At 46.2% G+C, this 22500-nt stretch overlaps 1 protein-coding gene across 3 annotated transcripts in view; it reads right to left on the reverse strand.

Moving 5' to 3' along the window:
* Positions 1 to 726: 726 nt before the first annotated feature.
* LOC116057989 (rho GTPase-activating protein SYDE1) overlaps positions 727 to 22500 on the reverse strand; it is a 27994-nt gene continuing 6220 nt past the window's right edge. For 2 of the 3 annotated variants that reach the window (XM_035997768.1, XM_035997766.1), the window contains 12 exons: positions 21339 to 21813; positions 18089 to 18421; positions 15803 to 15998; positions 13917 to 14084; positions 13029 to 13150; positions 12604 to 12692; positions 9085 to 9222; positions 8359 to 8485; positions 5201 to 5406; positions 3980 to 4232; positions 2505 to 2798; positions 727 to 979 (listed from right to left, as the gene is read on the reverse strand). In XM_035997768.1, the coding sequence (XP_035853661.1) occupies positions 792 to 979; positions 2505 to 2798; positions 3980 to 4232; positions 5201 to 5406; positions 8359 to 8485; positions 9085 to 9222; positions 12604 to 12692; positions 13029 to 13150; positions 13917 to 14084; positions 15803 to 15998; positions 18089 to 18421; positions 21339 to 21813 (2589 nt within the window). In that variant the 3' untranslated portion in view covers positions 727 to 791. The remainder of the gene's footprint in view (positions 980 to 2504; positions 2799 to 3979; positions 4233 to 5200; positions 5407 to 8358; positions 8486 to 9084; positions 9223 to 12603; positions 12693 to 13028; positions 13151 to 13916; positions 14085 to 15802; positions 15999 to 18088; positions 18422 to 21338; positions 21814 to 22500) is intronic. The other variant, XM_035997767.1, reaches the window with a different exon arrangement.

A 22500-nucleotide genomic window follows, 5' to 3' on the forward strand; every position in this document is an offset into this window, starting at 1 on the left:
GCTGAAGCTACGTTTACCTTTGGATCAGGAAAATAAATAATTCTGGTTTCATTTGGACTTTTTGGCTCAAATAAACATTCAGAAACATCTGGAAACATCCAGCGATGCTACGAGAATCGCATTCTTCTCTGAGTTTGACTCATCACCTCGCTCAGGATTTTAAATCCTCAGAACAGATGTCGGGAATAGAAGCTAGGGCTACATTTACACTTTACGTTTGGTTTAAAAAGGAATGTCTTCTGCTACGTTCCCCCCTCTCATTCCCCCTGTCTGGCGTTTCCCCCTCTCATTCCCCCTCTCATTCCCCCTGCTCTGGTGTTTCCCCCTCTCATTCCCCCTGCTCTGGTGTTTCCCACTCTCATTCCCCCTGCTCTGGCGTTTCTCCCTCTCATTCCCCCTGCTCTGGCGTTTCTCCCTCTCATTCCCCCTGCTCTGCTGTTCCCCCTCTCATTCCCCCTGCTCTGGTGTTTCCCCCTCTCATTCCCCCTGCTCTGGTCATTCCTCCTGCTCTGGCGTTTCTCCCTCTCATTCCCCCTGCTCTGGCATTTCCCCCTCTCATTCCCCCTGCTCTGGCGTTTCTCCCTCTCATTCCCCCTGCTCTGGTGTTTCCCCCTCTCATTCCCCCTGCTCTGGCGTTTCCCCCTCTCATTCCCCCTGCTCTGGCGTTTCTGAGCCACTAAACCGGAGACCTTTGGAGACACGGACATCGCTTTTGGCTCCAAACTCAAACACTTAAAAACCAAAACGTAGCGGTGTAGATGTAGCCTAAACGTTTTCTCGTTGACCCTCCTCTACAGACAGATGTTGATCTGTTTGGCCAGCTCTCGGTCCAGATCGTGGATCAGAGTGTCGAAGTCTTTCAGACTGAGTCGACAGTTAAACGGAGCATCAAAATCCAAGAACTCGTCCACAAACAGAGCTCCTCCTCCTTCTGATGACCACGCCTCCTTCTTCTCCTCCTCCTCTTCATCATCACTGCCTAAAACAGCATCAACACAAACGTGCATCAGCAGCGAACATGTTCTCATGAAGCATTCATACATATAGCTCTGAAAGGTAAAGCTCTACTACTACTTGTCACTACCCGATGTGAGTCGAGTGCAGATGTGAGTCGCACATGCGTCACTTTGCGACAAGTAGCCTACAAGATGCTAACGAGAGACTTCTGTAATGTCTGAAGTAGCCTACAAGATGCTAACGAGAGACTTCTGTAATGTCTGAAGTAGCCTACAAGATGCTAACGAGAGACTTCTGTAATGTCTGAAGTAGCCTACAAGATGCTAACGAGAGACTTCTGTAATGTCTGAAGTAGCCTACAAGATGCTAACGAGAGCCTTCTGTAATGTCTGAAGTAGCCTACACGATGCTAACGAGAGACTTCTGTAATGTCTGAAGTAGCTACAAGATGCTAACGAGAGACTTCTGTAATGTCTGAAGTAGCCTACAAGATGCTAACGAGAGACTTCTGTAATGTCTGAAGTAGCCTACATGATGCTAACGAGAGCCTTCTGTAATGTCTGAAGTAGCCTACACGATGCTAACGAGAGCCTTCTGTAATGTCTGAAGTAGCCTACACGATGCTAACGAGAGCCTTCTGTAATGTCTGAAGTAGCCTACAAGATGCTAACGAGAGACTTCTGTAATGTCTGAAGTAGCTACAAGATGCTAACGAGAGACTTCTGTAATGTCTGAAGTAGCTACAAGATGCTAACGAGAGCCTTCTGTAATGTCTGAAGTAGCCTACATGATGCTAACGAGAGCCTTCTGTAATGTCTGAAGTAGCCTACACGATGCTAACGAGAGCCTTCTGTAATGTCTGAAGTAGCCTACACGATGCTAACGAGAGCCTTCTGTAATGTCTGAAGTAGCCTACAAGATGCTAACGAGAGACTTCTGTAATGTCTGAAGTAGCTACAAGATGCTAACGAGAGACTTCTGTAATGTCTGAAGTAGCTACAAGATGCTAACGAGAGCCTTCTGTAATGTCTGAAGTAGCCTACACGATGCTAACGAGAGACTTCTGTAATGTCTGAAGTAGCCTACAAGATGCTAACGAGAGACTTCTGTAATGTCTGAAGTAGCCTACAAGATGCTAACGAGAGACTTCTGTAATGTCTGAAGTAGCCTACAAGATGCTAACGAGAGACTTCTGTAATGTCAATACAATAAAAATGGACCTACTTAACGAAGTTGGTTCACTGCTAGCTACAAGTTAGCAATCAAACACAACAAAGGCTGTCACTTGAAGACAGAATGATTTCCATCTTCTGTTATTATTTGTAATGAGAAGTTTATCATTTTATGGATTTCACAAATTTCAGTAAGACACGTTATGCCGTAAACCGTTTAAATCTGAGCATGCACGACTCACATCTGCACTCGACTCCCATTGGGTAGCGACACTACTACTAACATGTTTGCCTATGTTAGCATGCTAAAATAGCCTGACATGCTAACACATGCTAACGTGAACTCTTGACTAAGCATGCTGCTTGTCTGTTTACCTGCGTCACTGTCACTTCCTGCCACCTCATCATAATCAGCATCCTGTCTGGACAGAAGATCTCGTCCACAGACGCTCCAGTCTCCGGCGTACCGGTTGATCGGTGGCGGACTCTCCAGTCGGGCCAGGCCACCTCGACCCCGACGGGAAACCACCACCTCCTCCTCGGGGTTAGCCAATCGCAGGGCAGGATGCCTCTGCTGCTGCTGCGGGCCCAGGGAGTTATGGGTAAGGGCGGGGCAGGGAGGCAGGGAGACGTCAATGTGGTCATCTTCTGGGACGCGATGGGTCGGCACTGAGGAAGAAGATATGAAACACTTAATTAGATGCTGAACAAAGTTACACCTGTTACTGATTGTGGCTAGATGGGATACAGGTGGTCAGACTCAGATTATCTGAGTCTGATTCTGCTCTATTGGGCTGGGATTATGGGGCCTGCCTCTGCACTCAATTGGATAGACCTACAACCAATCAGAGCACCCCATCTTCTTAGCGACCATCAGGGCCAGCTGATGAATTAAACTTTTGCTGAATCCCGTAGGAAGGACGGCAAAAATATCTTTCCGATCGACAAATGCCTTGATCACGGTTCTCTGTTCCTCTTTTAAAATGAATACGCTGTCGATATCTTCACAGACGCGATGGAGGAATCTACACATCTCAATCCTCCAGCAGTATTCAACCCTAGCGCTCTTTGGTGACGTGGTTGATTCTGTTAATGTTGATCATCTGTCCATCATCAACCCCTTCTCATTCTGAACTGGTAAAATAAGGACGTTTGGACAGTGGCTGTCAGCGTCTGATGAGACGAAAAAGGCGTCTTTCAGCGTGTTTGTGCAACGCACCGGGGAGAGCAGCAGTTAGAGAGGATTTAGAGAGTAGTATGTAAGGAGGTTGGTTGGGGGGGTGGATGGGTCAGACACAGGACTTTCACCCAGGAGAGCGGCGTTCACGTCCCGCTGGTCACGCTTGCTATAGTCATTTTTTTCTTTCCTCCCGCGTGTCACAGAACCGTACGCCCACCCATGACCTTTTCCTAAACATAACTGCGTCAAAAGGGACGGCAATAGTCCCGACCAAGCGCGTTTACTTATAGCGCCAAAGGGACGGCAATAGTCCCGACCAAGCACGTTTACTTATAGCGCTAAAGGAGACTTTTAACGTCAATAAGAACGACAAAGGCACCTGACCAAGCGTCCATATTTTACGAGATGAGTGTGCGAACGTGTTGCCATCATCGTATAAAGCCCGCCCCCTGACAATTTGATTGGTCCGAACAGATCAGGTTGGAGCATAGTTGCTCCACAACGGATCAAGCCTGGACCGAACTTCCCTACCTCAAATGTTATGGGCGGGGCTAAGTTCGGCTGGCATCCAGGATAGCCATAATGATGATAATCTGTAAATGTATAAATCTCACAAAATCTAGGCTAATATAATAATATAATTGTAATACTTTAACCCTAGTGGACTCACCTGGCCACAGCTGCAGAAGGTAGTGAAGCGCCTCGATGTGTCGTTTGAAATCTACTGCACTCGCCATCTCTTCCCCAGGGCCCTTCCCTCCCCCTCTTCCTCCCCTCCCCCCCCCTCCCCCCCTCCAGGCGTCCTGGGTCGGCGTGAGCAGCACCGGGCCGAAGCACACCGCCAGGTTCTGGTGATTCATCCTGTTGGACGCGCTGTGAGACGCCACCAGGCTGAGGTGGTCCAGCAACAGAGACAGCGTGGCCTGGAGACAGAAACAGAACATCATGTTATCATATTAATATACAGTAGATAGTATACAGTAGATTATATACACTAGAAAATATACAGTAGATTATATACACTAGATTATATACAGGAGATAATATACACTAGATAATATACAGTAGATTATATACAGTAGATAATATACAGTATTTAATATACACTAGGTAATATACAGTAGATAGTATACAGTAGATTATATACACTAGAAAATATACAGTAGATTATATACACTAGATTATATACAGGAGATAATATACACTAGATAATATACAGTAGATTATATACAGTAGATAATATACAGTATTTAATATACACTATGTAATATACAGTAGATAGTATACAGTAGATTATATACACTAGATTATATACAGTAGATAATATACACTAGATAATATACAGTAGATTATATACAGTAGATTATATACACTAGATAATATACACTAGATAATATACAGTAGATTATATACACTAGATAATATATAGTAGATAATATACACTAGATTATATACAGTAGATTATATACACTAGATAATATATAGTAGATAATATACACTAGATTATATACAGTAGATTATATACAGTAGATAATATAAAGTAGATAATATACACTAGGTAATATACAGTAGATTACATACACTAGATAATATACAGTAGATAATAAACACTAGATAATATACAGTAGATTATATACAGTAGATAATATACAGTATATAATATACACTAGATAATATACACTAGATTATATACAGTAGATAATATACAGTATATAATATACACTAGATAATATACACTAGATTATATACAGTAGATAATATACAGTAAATGATATACAGTAGATTATATACAGTACTTAATATACAGTAGATAATATACAGTAGATAATATAAAGTAGATAATATAGAGTAGATAATATACACTAGATAATACTGCAGCAGTAGGACTTACCCTCTCTGGAGGAGGCAGACAGGACAGCAGCTCCACGGTGCTCTGGGCTAGCTGGGGATCTGGATCAGGATCAGGGGTCCCAGGTGAGATAGGGGTCCCAGGTGGGACAGGGGGCGGTCTCAGCATCATGGCCTCCCTGACCACCTGGTACAGAGTCCTGGTGATGAGCGGAGAGGGCAGCTCCCGCAGGTAGTCCTTCAGGATCCCTGAGGAAACACAAAGGAGGAAACCAACCGGTTAGGAACCCCGTCTATGGGTCCCGACCGAGGGGGGTAAGCTTCACTTCACTTCAGAGCTCGAACCTCCTATGGAGCCATGTTGATGCTACCAAGCCATCACCTCCCGTTAGCATCCCGTTAGCATCCCATTGACTCCCATTCATTCTGACGTCACTTTGACAGAGAATAACTTTACATCTGAAGAGTTTAAAGACTCTATTTGTCCATTGTTTATTTCTAAAGAAACACGACAATGTATAAAAGGCTCCATTACCTTGTACCTCACGTTATGGCTCCGTAGCAGACGTTTTTATAAAAATAGGCTAACGATTGGGTCATAACCACGAGACTTACTGTCTCATAGTAGAGGAATTACCGTATAGTACAGGAGAAGCTCTCAGGCAGTTTGGACTTCCATTAGCTGTTTAAGTTTAATTACTAATGTTAACTATCATTTTAGTGATCAATAATTAGCCTGTGTCTATGTTATCTCCTTACATATACCTACGCTCTCCGTCTCTGCTAGATTGGGAATGATTGAGATTTCTCTTGGCACAGCTACCAGAAGACTCCCAACTTTCAGACAGGTTGCTCACGTCACATCTACGTCTTCAAGCTCAGTAACGCTCAGCCATCACCGGGAAAGAGACTTCACTGGTCTCCGTCCAGAGACACGGGACCTGCTGGTCCAGTTTATATACGGTCTATGGTCCTGACACACTGAGGAGACTGTCAGGGTGAGAGACTGTCGGCCTAGTTTTTGCAGTGTGTCACGCACCGTCACTACGCATCGGCCTTCGTCTGCCTATTTTCAGTGTTAGAGCTGTCAATGAGAGGGATTCCTTAGACTGGCTTAGTTGTTGGCCACATCCTCCTCCCCAGCTCCACCCTCTCATCCAAATACGGTCACTTCAGACTCCAAAAACACGCAACATGGTGGCGTCACTGCTGCAGCGTTATTATTACAGTCTGTGTCTTCATGACTCAGTAAGACCGGGATCATTTGGAAACTCCTACGTTCAAGTCATTGAAGTCCCCCCAGCGGTGCGTTCACTGACCTGTAAGTCTAAAGGTACATGCCCCCCAGCGGTGCGTTCACTGACCTGTAAGTCTAAAGGTACATGCCCCCCAGCGGTGCGTTCACTGACCTGTAAGGTTACAGGTACATGCCCCCCAGCGGTGCGTTCACTGACCTGTAAGGTTACCGGTACATGCCCCCCAGCGGTGCGTTCACTGACCTGTAAGGTTACAGGTACATGCCCCCCAACGGTGCGTTCACTGACCTGTAGGTCTACAGGTACATGCCTCCCAGCGGTGCGTTCACCGACCTGTAAGGTTACAGGTACATGCCCCCCAGCGGTGCGTTCACTGACCTGTAAGGTTACCGGTACATGCCCCCCAGCGGTGCGTTCACTGACCTGTAAGGTTACAGGTACATGCCCCCCAACGGTGCGTTCACTGACCTGTAGGTCTACAGGTACATGCCTCCCAGCGGTGCGTTCACTGACCTGTAGGTCTACAGGTACATGCCTCCCAGCGGTGCGTTCACCGACCTGTAAGGTTACAGGCACATGCCCCCCAGCGGTGCGTTCACTGACCTGTAGGTCTACAGGTACATGCCCCCCAGCGGTGCGTTCACCGACCTGTAAGGTTACAGGTACATGCCCCCCAGCGGTGCGTTCACTGACCTGTAGGTCTACAGGTACATGCAGGGCATGAAGTTAACTTTTTTGACCACCAGCCACTGTGGCAGGTGTTTTTTTGTGTCATAAAGGTGAAAAACAGGAATTGCTGTGTCTCTATGATCCTATCCTGTCCTACTGATGGTAGCCTACTCGTGGACATTGCGCTGTCATCACGTGCTGTAGTAGGGGGGCCCGCCTTGATAATCCTGCATAGGGGCCCGGTGTTGGCTCGCCACTGCATATAAGAGATGAGATGACTGACATCAGGAGTAGCCTACGCCACCACAACAACAACAAAACACTGGTGAATGCGCACCATAACACAATAATTTTTTTTGTATAGTTCTTAAAAATAAAAAAATAAATAAAAAGGAAACTTGTTTTGGGGAGAATAATACGTATTACTATTAATTCACTACTCTGGGCTGAGATTTCCTAGGAACCTTGCTGCTGCAAATGTTGGTAAAATATGAAAATATGAAAAAGGCTGGTGGATTTAAGTCACAAAATAAGAATGTATTGAATGAATCAAATATGAACATATCTGTCATTGTCAGTGGCTTGTTGATCTTTACATTGTTAGTTAATTTCCTATCCTGGGCTGGGACACACATTCATACGGTTTAATAAAGTACTTATTTAACTTATCATTGCACTTACAATAACGAGAGTAGCTGTCCTCAATTTAGGTCATCCTGTAGGTCTCATCTGCGTTTTTTCCTGCATCCACCGTGTGCGTTTGTGTGTGTCTGTGCGTGTGTTTGCGTGTGATTGCGATAGGGGACCCCGGTCTTCCAGTGATGCGGGCCCCTGATTGGACCAGGCCCGTAAGCAACGGCGTACCCTGCTTACCGATAGTTAGGTGTCTGAATCACTCAATTCTCATTGGCTACCCGCCAACGTGGCAGGTAGATTGACAGTTTCACCGGGGCGGGTGCCAATTTCATGCCCTGGGTACATGCCCTCCAGCGGTGCGTTCACTGACCTGTAAGGTTACAGGTACATGCCCGCCAGCGGTGCGTTCACTGACCTGTAGGTCTACAGGTACATGCCCCGCAGCGGTGCGTTCACTGACCTGTAGGTCTACAGGTACATGCCCCCCAGCGGTGCGTTCACTGACCTGTAGGTCTACAGGTACATGCCCCCCAGCGGTGCGTTCACTGACCTGTACGTCTAAAGGTACATGCTCCCCAGCGGTGCGTTCACTGACCTGTAAGGTTACAGGTACATGCCCCCCAGCGGTGCGTTCACTGACCTGTGATGACGTTAATGTCCGGGTACAGATCCTCGCTGAGACACACTGCTGAACTGTTCCTCTCAAACCAATCACGGAGCTCCTTCTTCACCGCCGCAGAACCACACAGTCTGTACAGACCCACCACCTGACACACAGACAGACAGACAGACAGACAGACAGGTTAGAGAGACAGACAAACAGACAGACAGGTTATAGAGATAAACAGACAGCTTAGAGAGACAGAAAGACAGACAAGTTAGAGAGACAGACAGGTTCAAGAGACAGACAGAAAGACAGACAGACAGGTTAGAGAGACAGACAGACACGTTAAAGAGACAGACAGGTTACAGAGACAAATAGACAGGTTAGAGAGACAGACAGGTTAGAGAGACAGACAAACAGACATACAGACAGGTTAGAGAGACAAACAGAAAGACAGACAGAGAGGTTAGAGAGACAGACAGAAAGACAGACAGACAGGTTACAGAGACAAATAGACAGGTTAGAGAGACAGACAGCTAGAATAAGCCACCATCACATTCTGCAGAAATGTCCGGTTGCGTCAGCATCCTGTCTTTACTGTAAACTCTGACTGTGAACCCAACTCTAAAAATAACCCTTTTTCCACAACGAGCTATTTTCAGTCAGACCAAACCAGCCAGCTGTTTACCTATGATGATTTATCAGTTCCTACCGGCCGTGGAGCTGACAGTAAGAAAGATAAAGCTATAAATGCGTAGATACCTTGAGTCCTCGTCGTTCTATCTCTGCCACAGATTTCTGGATGAGCAGAGGGATCGGAGACGCAGATCCTTCTTTCTCCACCAGGTGGTGCAGCTCCACGCCGAACACGTTGGCAGGAACTGAGGAGTCACTGCTGGGCTGGAAGGAAGCCAGTATGAAATATTAGAGCTGTTAAACACCAACCAGACAGCCTTAACACACCGACCAGACGGCCGTTACACACCGACCAGACGGCCGTTACACACCGACCAGACGGCCGTTACACACCGACCAGACGGCCGTCAGACACCGACCAGACGGCCGTTACACACACACCGACCAGACGGCCGTCACACACCGACCAGACGGCCGTTACACACCGACCAGACGGCCGTTACACACCGACCAGACGGCCGTTACACACCCACCAGACGGCCGTTACACACCGACCAGACGGCCGTTACACACCCACCAGACGGCCGTCAGACACCGACCAGACGGCCGTTACACACCGACCAGACGGTCGTTACACACCGACCAGACGGCCGTTACACACCCACCAGATGGCCGTTACACACCCACCAGACGGCCGTTACACACCCACCAGACGGCCGTTACACACACACCGACCAGACGGCCGTTACTTGAGCATACGCGCTGTGCGTGCACGAAACGTAATACGTCTCCATAGCAGCAGGCGGCGCTTCTCTGTATTGTTTCCCAGAAAATGAAAACCGGCAGCTGATTGGACGAACGCGTCACGTGGGTCTGGCTTCTCCAGAAATTCACAGCCAGACTGTCATGGCGGCTCGTTCAGAATATGATCTCATATTGGACTAAAATAGTTCCCTGAAACGTGTTTCTGAAAACATTTGAAGAGAGAAATAGGCCGTGCAGTTGCTGAATCTGTCTTCATTTCAGATCAACAAAGGACAGTTTAAAAGATTTTACTCAGATTTTGAGAGGCTCATCCGCTCGCCATTTCCAGGTGAGTCCCGACTGTCCTGTCTCTGACTGAACATGTCAGGTCGGCCAAAATGAAGGCCGACGGCTCCTCCAATGGACGACGGCACGAACACACCGAACAGACTCGAGTCACCGACCTCACCAGACTGTCAGACGGCCGATTATCGGCTCGGTGTGTCAGGGCCCTTAGATGTAACACATGCCTCTGTTTTTATATTGCTGGAGTAATACCGTCAGTAATTTGTGGTCGTAAATGGTGACTTTGATTCACAACAGCTCTACTGAAGGACATGGTGTCGTTGAGAAAAGATGAATTTTGATGTAAAAGGAACATGGCCGTTAGTTCCTCCACAGCTGAAATATAACTGTGAATCCATCAGATTAACTTTTGTATTTACAGTTTTCTCCGTTTGTCCCGTGATATCATGATTAAGTTTGGTGGAACTGTTGAACAGATGTTTTATTTATTAGTGTTGCTGTGTCCCTGTGTGTCCCACTGTATACCTGTGTGTATCACTGTGTCCCTGTGTGTATCACTGTGTCCCTGTGTGTCCCACTGTATACCTGTGTGCAGAGGTTAAATTGGGCCGGAGTGCACCGGAGCGCAGCTCCGCCTCCTCAGGTCCACCTCCTCAGGTCCACCTCCTCAGGTCCACCTCCTCAGGTCCACAACACACCCTGCCGAAGCTCAGCTCTGTCTCCTTCAGCACCGAAATTTTTGCCGGGGCTTCAGCCCCGAATGTTTTGAATGTAGCCCTGAATGTATGCTGTAAAAAGCTGTGCAGCTTCAGGTTTATAATGGACGTGCTCTGCTGTCGACATGCTGCAGCAGATGTGTCGCGTTTGAGCTCCGTGTATTTCTGCCGTAGTTTCAGTTTTCCACCTCCGATGTAGAGCAGCGTTCAGCCACTTCCCAGAGACCAGAGTCTCAAACGGGGCTCTGAGTCTGTCAGACGGTCTGAGATCTACCGTATCAGCAAAGCAATCACGTAATGCACAGCAGGCTATGGTCAGGTAGATTATTTTCTGAAATATAGTGACTTTATTCTTGTAATAGCCAATTCTAACTTTATTTTTCACAAAATATCACGACTCCTCCAAATCTCAGAGAACACAGATGGGATGAGTTATATTTTGAATGTGCACACCGTTTTGGACATGAGCAGAAATCTTGCTCAAACATCTGAAATATTACAGTCCAGGGGTTTATTAATAAATGAAAATGAATAATGTGTCATTGAGGTGAATAATTATCGTATGCACATGTAAGGAGGTTACCTCCCCAACAAAAGATGCAAAAGAGGAGGGAGGAGTAAATTATGCCTATAGGCTACATGTGTGCTGACTCAGATATAATTAGAAAAGTCGATCTAAAGGAGAATAAATACAAAGCAATGCAGATTTCTTAAGAGCCTTATTGCAAAATATTACATTATGTTTTTATATTTGGATTGTAATGTTTCCCTTTACATAAAGATATTTCAGGCATATTGATTCAGAAAAAGGTAGAAATAGGGGCATAAAAATCCACCAAAATGCAGGAAATTCTGGGGGTGGACCCCAGACCCCCCGCATCATAAGTCACCAAACAAATCTGGTAACAAAACCCTGGCCTTTTGGTTGCCAGGCCAGTTATGATTAGGCCAAATGTTGGTGCCATCTAACTAACAAAACTAGAAGCTAAAATGAACATACACTGGCTATGAACAAGCTGGGCAAGCCAATCGCTGTTTTGCATTCAGTTTATTTAAATGGGTCCGGGCTAAGCCCCGAACCTCCTCTAGTCCTAGAAACGCCCCTGGCACCAAATATTGTTATTCCACTTGAATTATTTCTCATCTATTGGCAAATACATGGCATATGAGACTGAATAACGGCTAAAGCTATTGAGCTGCTACCACTGAAGTCATCTGTTCACAGTCTGGAACCTTTTCTTTTTTTTGCCGTTTTCAAAAGGTTTTTTTTGGGCTGAATCAAATGTTTTATGGTCACGATTCATCTGGTAGCTGGCTGCCTCGGTTCCAGACTTAAAACTCTTTATCAGCAGTTTAATGAAACGTCATGGAGATAATGAATGGGGTGAAACACTTAGAAAATAGAGCCTTTAAGAAATGGTGATATAGAAATTGGCCCTGATTCTCTTAAATCAACATAATTTTATTGTTTAAAAATATGTTTACATATTTGCCAACCAATATTTTCAAACATTTTCAAATTCATACATTTTCCGAGGGTGAAATCTGTAGCCTGCCTGTTAACATTAGCCTAAAGGTAAAAAAATAATAATAAAGTAAGTGAATTGTGAAGTATTTCTTTTGTTTGAATAACTTATCAACCCTACCTTACACATTAATACTGGAAAAAGAGCCCCTTTAGTGTAAAAACACATTAAGTAATTTTACGGCGCGATTTTGAATGACCATTCACCATAAATAAGGGCTCCCCCTCCCTAAAAAAGCCAATTTAACCACTGCCTGTGTGTATCACAGTGTACCTGTGTGTATCACAGTGTACCTGTGTGTATCACTGTGTACCTGTGTGTACCACTGTGTCCCTGTGTGTATCACTGTGTACCTGTGTGTCCCATTTTTCCTGCAGAGACAGTTTGACGTAAAGAAGTCCTCTGGGCTCCAGCTTCACACAGAGCTGCTGACTGCGACTCCCTGAGGGACACAACAACACAATCATTCATATCTTATCCAGAACAGCATCATCAGGCCAACTCAGATTCTGCTGACACAGAATTCAGCAGATTCTTCTGCAGAATTATCCTCCAAATTTCCTGCCGAATTTCTAATCAATTAAAAAAAAAAAAAGGAAAAACTCAGAATGTTAACAAATTTCTACCCTGAAGAGAAAAACAGTCGGCTTATTCTTGCAGATTTTCATTCTGGATCGATGCAAAAATCTGCTTCTGTTTGATTCTGTTTGGGTCTGTTTGATTACTACTTATTTAAACAGTAAAGGTGAATTGGTAAAGTCACAAAACTGTGTAGAACCTTTAAAGAGTGGAGGTATGGAGACACCACCGAGGCCGCAGACTCTGTTTCTGATTGGCCCCGTTGAAGTCTGATCCGTCCCTGATTTAGACCCGCCCACTGCTGCCACTGGATTGGCTGCAGAGACAGAAACCAACATGAAAACTTAGCCTGAACACACACATTTCAAGAAGCTTCACCAGTAGCTTTGGGTTTGGTCCAATAACATCAAGATTCACTTTTACAAAATCACTTTCTCCTTCTGTACGGGCGTTTGCACCCAGCAGCAGTACCTGGGGTTAACAAGTGGTTTACCTGGGGTTAACGAGTTGTTTACCTGGGGTTAACGAGTTGTTTACCTGGGGTTAACGAGTGGTTTACCTGGAGTTAATGAGTGGTTTACCTGGAGTTAATGAGTGGTTTACCTGGGGTTAATGAGTGGTCTACCTGGAGTTAATGAGTTGTTTACCTGGGGTTAATGAGTTGTTTACCTGGGGTCAATGAGTGGTCTACCTGGAGTTAATGAGTGGTTTACCTGGAGTTAATGAGTTGTTTACCTGGGGTTAACGAGTGGTTTACCTGGGGTTAATGAGTTGTTTACCTGGGGTTAACGAGTGGTTTACCTGGGGTTAATGAGTGGTCTACCTGGAGTTAATGATGGGTTTACCTGGGGTTAACCAGTGGTTTACCTGGGGTTAATGATGGGTTTACCTGGGGTTAACCAGTGGTTTACCTGGGGTTAATGATGGGTTTACCTGGGGTTAACCAGTGGTTTACCTGGGGTTAATGATGGGTTTACCTGGGGTTAACGATGGGTTTACCTGGGGTTAACCAGTGGTTTACCTGGGGTTACGGACGGGTTTACGGACCGGTTTACGGACGGGTTTACGGACGGGTTTACGGACGGGTTTACCTGGGGCTAGCACCACGATGCGTAGCTGGCGGGCTCGCTCCAGCTGCAGATGGAAGGCGTGGTTCAGTGGGTGGGAGGAGCCTCGCAGCGTCAGCAGTGATGTCCTCGCCCTCGTCACGCCGTCGATCTGGATGGCGAGGAAAACGTCTTTACTGTCCTCGGACCTGAGAGGAAATGCAGAAATACCTTTTATCTTTCCTGACAAACAACAGCAGCAATGTGAATGTAGCCAAAAGCGTGATTTATGCTTCTGCGTTAAATCTACGCTGTGGCTACGTACGTAGGTACGTGGAGATACTCTCTGGAAAAATGTAATGACACATCTCGGCAACGCACGGCGCTCGGCCGGTGAAATTGTATATGACAACCAACTGAATATTACTTTCTAGCCCCTTCTCCAACGTTGGCTGAACCCGAAATGATCTCTTAGCATCTCCATGGTTTCCATGCAGCTGTTCTAGCCACTCCAATATTAACTTTGGTCTTGTTGCTTTGCCTGTCACGTTGTCGTTTTTAATTCTCTTTTTAACTTCCTTGGCAACTCCGTTACATGGCCACTCTCTCCTGCTCTGTTCCAGCTCAGCTGCAGCACATTACACTAATCAACCAGCAGTTATCAACCTGGGCTGTTCACCTCTTCAGCGCCAGTTCGTTACAACCATACCAGTGATCCCGTTCTGAACCTGCTACCTACCTGCCGCTCCCCTGCTGTGACCTTCTCGCCTGCTGCCTGCTCACCTCGCCACTCCGCTCTCATTGCTGCCTGCTCACCTCGCCACTCCGCTCTCATTGCTGCCTGCTCACCTCGCCACTCCGCTCTCATTGCTGCCTGCTCACCTCGCCACTCAGCTCTCATTGCTGCCTGCCACTCGGCTCTCATTGCTGCCTGCTCACCTCGCCACTCAGCTCTCATTGCTGCCTGCTCACCTCGCCACTCAGCTCTCATTGCTGCCTGCTCACCTCGCCACTCAGCTCTCATTGCTGCCTGCTCACCTCGCCACTCAGCTCTCATTGCTGCCTGCCACTCGGCTCTCATTGCTGCCTGCTCACCTCGCCACTCAGCTCTCATCACGGCTTGCCTTGCCACTCCGCTCTCTTCGCCGCTTGCCTCGTCACTTGGATCTCATCGTCTTCCCAACTGATCGCCTGGGTGAGTCAAGACGGGACTCTCACCGCCACTCTCCGTCAAGTCTCTCTGCCTGGCCACACTCCTGTCCACCAACCTCCAGCTCCAGTGCCTATCTGAAGCGACTCAACCCTGAACTATTCCTCTCTGCTTTATTCCAGATGTTAATAAACACTTTAACTGCTCCTCTGTCTCTGTCTCTCTCTCTGCTTGTCTCTGAGTCTGGGTCAAAAACTAGAGCCTAACAGTATGTCCCTCTTTGGTTAATGTATTATAAAGATGGAGGTATGTCTCTCTTTGGTTAATGTATTATAAAGATGGAGGTATGTCTCTCTTTGGTTAATGTATTATAAAGATGGAGGTATGTCCCTCTTTGGTTAATGTATTATAAAGATGGAGGTATGTCCCTCTTTGGTTAATGTATTATAAAGATGGAGGCGCTACATGGTGGCCATCATTCGAGCGAGTTGCTCGTATGTATTCTGAATGATTCTTAATGTCAGATTCTACTCTTACGAGAATACTTTGATGAGTTGGTGGAAGTAATTACACATGAATGAGTACATATTTGTGAATGAACAAAGGGGTTTCTGCTAAGAATCAACTCAAAACATTACACAATGGAGGTTTAAAGAAAACGACGCACCTGTATAAACTTCAGGCCACTAACGTAGCTACGGAGAAGCTCTGCGTGGACGTGACTGTATTATGTGAAACACCGACAGCAGTCCCCCGTGTGAGTGTTCGTGTTTCTACCTGCTGGTCTTGATCTGGTCCAGGCGCAGCAGATGCACCGTCAGTAACCCCGTCACCCGCTGGCTGCATCTCGGGGGGTCGGAGCCCACGTACAGGCGGAACGAACTCACATCGCACGCCGTTACCTGCGAGGTGGTGATGGGAGGGGCCTGTTGCCGTGGCAGCAGCTCGGGGGAGTCCCCATCGCTCAGATAACCTGAAAGGAAAACTAACATTTTATATTTGTAGCGGCAGTGATTTCAACTCAAACGATAACAAGTTTAGCTGGAGGCTAAAGTGTGGAGATATGGGGAAACGTACGTGTCGGGTATCATCGGTGGAAAAGTACTGAAGTAAAACAAGATTTATACCATAATGTGTAACGTTGTAATTCCTTATTGTTAAAATGAATTTTTTTATTTATTAAATGGTTCAGGAACTGGTAGCAACGCATTCTCATGAAAGGGGTTCGTACGAAAATGTATGAAGTTTACATTCACACATTCACACAGATACATTCACACAGATACATTCACACAGATACATTCACACAGATACATATGATATCTTAGGAAACTAAGGGACAACCGGCTGGTCACGTGATGCTGGCCGGACAATAGCCTATGTAAACGTGGCTGATCGCCTGGCCTTTCATAGCGGACGCTTATTTCTCCATGCCTGTCACAAAGCAATCCCTCCTCTCTCTGCTGCTCTCTGTCTCTTTTTCTCTCTCTGTCTGTCTCTCTCTCTCTCTCTCTGTCTCTGTTTCTGTCTCTGTCTCTCTCTCTCTCTCTATCTCTCTCTCTGTCTCTCTCTCTCTCTCTGTCTCTGTCTCTGTCTCTGTCTCTGTCTCTCTCTCTCTCTGTCTCTGTCTCTCTCTCTGTCTCTGTCTCTCTCTCTCTCTGTCTCTGTCTCTGTCTCTGTCTCTGTCTCTCTCTCTCTCTCTCTCTCTGTCTCTGTCTGTCTCTCTCTCTCTCTCTCTCTCTCTCTCTGTCTCTGTCTCTCTCTCTCTCTGTCTAGAGGAGGATTGGTTCTGTTACAGATTCTAATAATTTGAGCCAGATTCTAATTGGGATTTTAATGTAGATTTGACTTTTTATTGCATAAAATGCCCTGCGTGCTTTCTCTCTCAGCTCCATTATCGCTGGGTTAAAACTTCCAGTGGAACTTATTTTCAGTCCTAAATCATTGTAATGTGTACAGTGGTCTAATTTATGTGTTCCTAACGTGAAGCTGTATGTGTGTCCCTGAGATCTGGATCTTTTTTGAAAAGTCATTATCTTTGTCTTTTGAGTGTTTACTGCCAGGGCCCAGGTCTGGCAGTACTGCTCCAGCAGGTCCAGGTTCTGCTGTAAGCCCTGTTCTGTAGGGGACACCAGAACCAGGTCATCTGCATAGAGCAGGAACTTGATCTCAGAGTCGTGTAGAGTGAGACCAGGTGCTACTGATGTCTCTAGGATAGTGGCCAGCTGGTTAATATAGATGTTGAATAGAGTGGGACTCAAACAGCAGCCCTGTCTCACTCCACCTTCTGACAGAAGAATGATGTTCTTTTGTTGTTAATTTTAATACTGCACTTATTGTTAGTGTACATTGATTTAATGATGTCATATGTTTTACCCCCTACACCAGATTCAATAACTTTGTAGAATAGACCACTGTGCCAAATTCAGTCTAATGCCTTTTTGAAATCTATGAAACATGCAAATATTTTGTTGTTGTTTTGGTGAACATGTTTGTCTATCAGGGTGTGTAGGGTGTAAATATGATCTGAATTACGGTGTTTTGGTGAACATGTTTGTCTATCAGGGTGTGTAGGGTGTAAATATGATCTGAATTACGGTGTTTTGGTACAAATCCAATTTGACTTTTACTCAAGACATTGTGTTTGGTAAGGATATATATATATATGTGTATATATATATATATATTTCTCTCTCTCTCTCTCTCTCTCTCTGTCTATCTCTCTCACTGTCTCTCTCTCTCTCTGTCTGTCTGTCTCTCTCTCTCTCTGTCTCTCTCTCTAACTATGGTAACTTTGAATACTAAAGCGACTACAAGTTTAGGAAAAAGATGGTGGTTTGAATTAAAACACTCCCAAGGAACAGGCATTTCCTGGGTGAAAGTCTTTGTTTTCCCTGGGTCATGAACACAACTTCCCAGTCTGAAAGTCCCAAACATCCCCCCCGACCTCCTCCACACGCGGCCCACAGCGCTCTTATACAGCAGCAGTCAATACAGCAACATATGCCGTGAAATACGGAGCTTTTCGTACAAATGGTTCATGAGAACAGGCTGAAACTTTACCTCCTTTGGCCGAGCGTCCTCTGGATGATCGCCGCAACGGTCTGGCTGGAGGGGCGGAGCTGTCCAGGTGATATCTGCTGATTACATTCTGATTGGCCGACGACGATGATGAGTTTTTACTGGCTGGCTCGTCGCCGCCCGCCCGGCTGTCGTTTTCCTGCCGGTTGGCTCGAGAGGCGGAGCGAAGGCTGAGTTTGCGTCGCAGCTCAGGAAGTTTCTTCATCTTCAGGGAGAGTTTCCTCACCGTACCAGGAGACCTCAGCCTGTCAATCACACTGCTGGACACGCCCCCTTTCTTCTGGGAGGCGGGGCTAGAGTCTGAGGGGGCGGAGTCTGAGGGAGAGAGATACATAGGTGTTAGTACACCGTTCCCTCATTCACTCACTCACTATTCCTATATAGTGTTTATTAAATGGTTCACTATATACAGTAGGGTACAACAGACACTCACTGAAAACATCGTAGCGTCAGGAGATGCACCGGTTCTTTGTGTAACGGAGGCATAATGTAAACAAACGGAAACAAAAATACTTCTAAAACGTCCCTGAAACAAAGCGAGCATTCAGGGGAATAGTAAAATGTTGTATATTATACATGTTGCATGGTACATTTCCACTCTTTAGAAACTAAATCCTGCTCCATTTGTCCTTTTCAGTTTCGGGAAAACACAACCGTGTTGCATTGTGGGATACAGGAGTAAAATGTAGGGTATATCGTATGTACGCTCAATTTAGCTGTGCATTGTGGGTATTTTACAGTGGACTATATAGTGAATGAAATTAACTGCGGAGAATTGGAAGACCTCTACAACATGGCAAACACACTACATAGGGAACTATTCCTGTGATAGGGAACGGTTTCTAACATCCACTCTGCTGAATATCGTCTGCTGCGTTCACGCCTGGCGTCCACACTACTGCTACATTTACACCTGGCGTCCACACTACTGCTACATTCACACCTGGCGTCCATTTACTGCTACGTTCACGCCTGGCGTCCACACTACTGCTACATTTACACCTGGCGTCCATTTACTGCTACGTTCACGCCTGGCATCCACACTAGTGCTACATTTACGCCTGGCGTCCACACTACTGCTATGTTTACACCTGGCGTCCACACTACTGCTATGTTTACACCTGGCGTCCACACTACTGCTATGTTTACACCTGGCGTCCACACTACTGCGGCTTTTCCAAACCCCTAACAACTGATGCACGTCAGTCAGTCTTATTGTTTAGGCAGGCTTCAACCCCTCCCTCCAAACCCTCCGAGTTTATGGGTGCTTCGTCCCCCCCGTCCCCCCAAACCCAAAAGATATGGGTGGTTTGACTGAGCTTAGCTTAGAGCTTAGATCGGGCCCAAAAAATCCAGCCCGACCCTACCCGAGCCCGTGCACGTTGTGTCCGAGCCCGGCCCGACACATTAACTGGAATTATGAGCCTGATTTAAACCCGACAATGTTTAAATACGTGGGCCGTTATAACTGACGTTCTCAACTACAACTCAGAGTTGGTAGAACTACAGAAATCTGTTTAGAATTATCTTAATGAATAATGCAACAAGGACGAAGCATGTAAACTGCTGTTAGTTTATTCAGAACGGATCGCAAATGGATCCGAATGAAGAAACGTAAAAACAAACCCTCGACCCATAGCTCCCTCAGCTGAATAGTGAGGGGAACAGATCAAGACTGCAACATAATCAAAGACCTGGAACCATATAGGAGACTTTCTGGTCTCATCACCTAATTAATACTGTCCTTCACCACAGTCTCATCACCTAATTAATACTGTCCTTCACCACGGTCTCATCACCTAATTATTACTGTCCTTCACCACGGTCTCATCACCTAATTAATACCGTCCTTCACCACGGTCTCATCACCTAATTAATACTGTCCTTCACCACGGTCTCATCACCTAATTAATACTGTCCTTCACCACGGTCTCATCACCTAATTAATACTGTCCTACACCACGGTCTCCATCACCTAATTAATACTGTCCTTCACCACGGTCTCATCACCTAATTAATACTGTCCTACACCACGGTCTCATCACCTAATTAATACTGTCCTTCACCACGGTCTCATCACCTAATTAATACTGTCCTTCACCACGGTCTCATCACCTAATTAATACAGTCTCATCACCTAATTAATACTGTCCTAAACCACGGTCTCATCACCTAATTAATACTGTCCTACACCACAGTCTCCATCACCTAATTAATACAGTCTCCATCACCTAATTAATACTGTCCTACACCACGGTCTCATCACCTAATTAATACCGTCCTTCACCACGGTCTCATCACCTAATTAATACTGTCCTTCACCACGGTCTCATCACCTAATTAATACCGTCCTTCACCACGGTCTGCATGCTGACCCACTGGCCGACAACAGTGCTGCAGAGGGGGGGAGACACGATGTAGCCCAGTTTACCTCCCACTCGAGTCAGGTCAGGACCTGCACCCAGAGCTACAGGAGGAGCTGGAGAGGCAGAACTTGCTCCCAACCAAATAAGGCTGATAAAGTCATGATTAAAAAAACAAATGCTTGATCAAGGGCCCAGCCCGATCAAACCACTGATGGGGGAGTTTTTTAGGGGAAGAAAGTCTCTTCTTAGGGCCCTGACACACCAACCCAATTATCGGCCGTTGGACAGTCTGGTGAGGTCGGTGACTCGAGTCTGTTCGGTGTGTTCCGTGCCGTCGTCTGTTGGAGGAGCTGTCGGCCTTCATTTTGGCCAACCTGACATGCTCAGTCAGAGACAGGACAGTCGGGACTCACCTGGAAATGGCGAGCGGATGAGCCTCTTAAAATCTGACAAAAATCTTTTAAACTGACCTTTGTTGATCTGAAATGAAGACAGATTCAGCAACTGCACGGCCTATTTCCCTCTTAAAATGTTTTCAGAAACACGTTTCAGGGAACTATTTTAGTACAATATGAGATCGTATTCTGAACGAGCCGCCATGACAGTCTGGCTGTGAATTTCTGGAGAAACCAGACCCACATGATGCGTTCGTCCAATCAGCTGCCGGTTTTAATTTTCTACAGAGAAGCGCTGCCTGCTGTTATGGAGACGTATTACGTTTTGTGCACGCGCAGACCGTACGCTCAAGTCGCCGTCGCCTCAGTGTGTTTTGAGGCATTTGTTTGGACCTCAGGGACCCGACTGATCAGTCCGACTGGCTTTACTGCCGACGGTCAGCCGTCTGGTTGGTGTGTAACAGCTCTTACCTGTGTTTTCTGTTGTGATGTCATCAGTCTTGTGGCTAACACTGGGGTTGGCGCCCTCTAGTGGACCGTCACTGCTACGACTCTCTGGCCCCGTCCTCCTCGCTGCCCCTCTGTCCCCCGTCTCCTCCCTCCTCCTCCAGATGTCCTCGCTGCGCGGCCCAGCGGCGTCCTCCTCCTCGGGGATCGGGTTGTACCAGATGTTGCTGCTGCTCTCCTGCTGCAGCCTGCGGGCCTCATCTGAAGCCTGGGTCTTTCCTGAGGACAGCACCCAGGCTCGGCTGCTGCGGTCCAGGCTCTGGAGATACATGCGCTGGCCAGAGAACTTGTTGCTAACGGGGGAGCCCGGAACAGCCGAGGAGCCACCTGCCGACTGGGGGGCTTCCTGCAGGACTGGGGGCGAAGAGACAGGAAAACAGACGGCGCTCGTCATATCCCGGGCCGGACTAGCGCACAGCCTGTCGCCACACTGCTCCATCTGGGGGAAGAACAAGAGGTGGAACGTCAAAGAACTGAAAGGAAAGGTCAAAACACAAGGAGCTAGCAAGCTACAGGCTGAAAATATCAAGTTCTGAAGAAGATGTAGATGGTCCAACAAGTCAGGTCTGCTTGGTTCTTTCAGGGAATGATTGATAAGATTTATAAAGAATATGTTAGATCAGACCTGGGCACTGTACGGCCCAGCTCATGGGAGAAAAAGAAAGTTAAAGTTTTTAACCAAACATGGACTTCTAAGTATTTATTTACTGAAGTCAAAGGTAAAGCCGTGTGCTTAGTTTGCAGAGAACAAACTTTGTATGAAATTAATTTAATGATGTTTTTTGAAAAAACATGCACATTTTGGTCACAATTTCTTCGTGAATGCTGTTTAAATAGTGACATAATGTTGGCATTTTGTACTATGTCTGCTTTACTTTTTCATGCTCTAAGAAAAAAGTGGAAAAAGCTAATTCTGTAGTTAGACTACAAATGAAATAGTTAATTGAATACTGTTCTTTGAAAAATGGGACATTTTGGTCACAATTGCATTCATGGATGTTGAGTAAATAGTGACATAATTGCATTTTGTATTATGTCTGCTTCACTTTTTTCATGTCCATAACATTTGTGCCCTTACCAGTCGCAGCTTATCAAAGACCTGACAATTTAGTGCTTTTCATAAAGA

This window comes from Sander lucioperca, chromosome 22 (genome assembly GCF_008315115.2).
Source record: "Sander lucioperca isolate FBNREF2018 chromosome 22, SLUC_FBN_1.2, whole genome shotgun sequence".
In the NCBI taxonomy this organism is placed as follows: Eukaryota; Metazoa; Chordata; class Actinopteri; order Perciformes; family Percidae; genus Sander; species Sander lucioperca.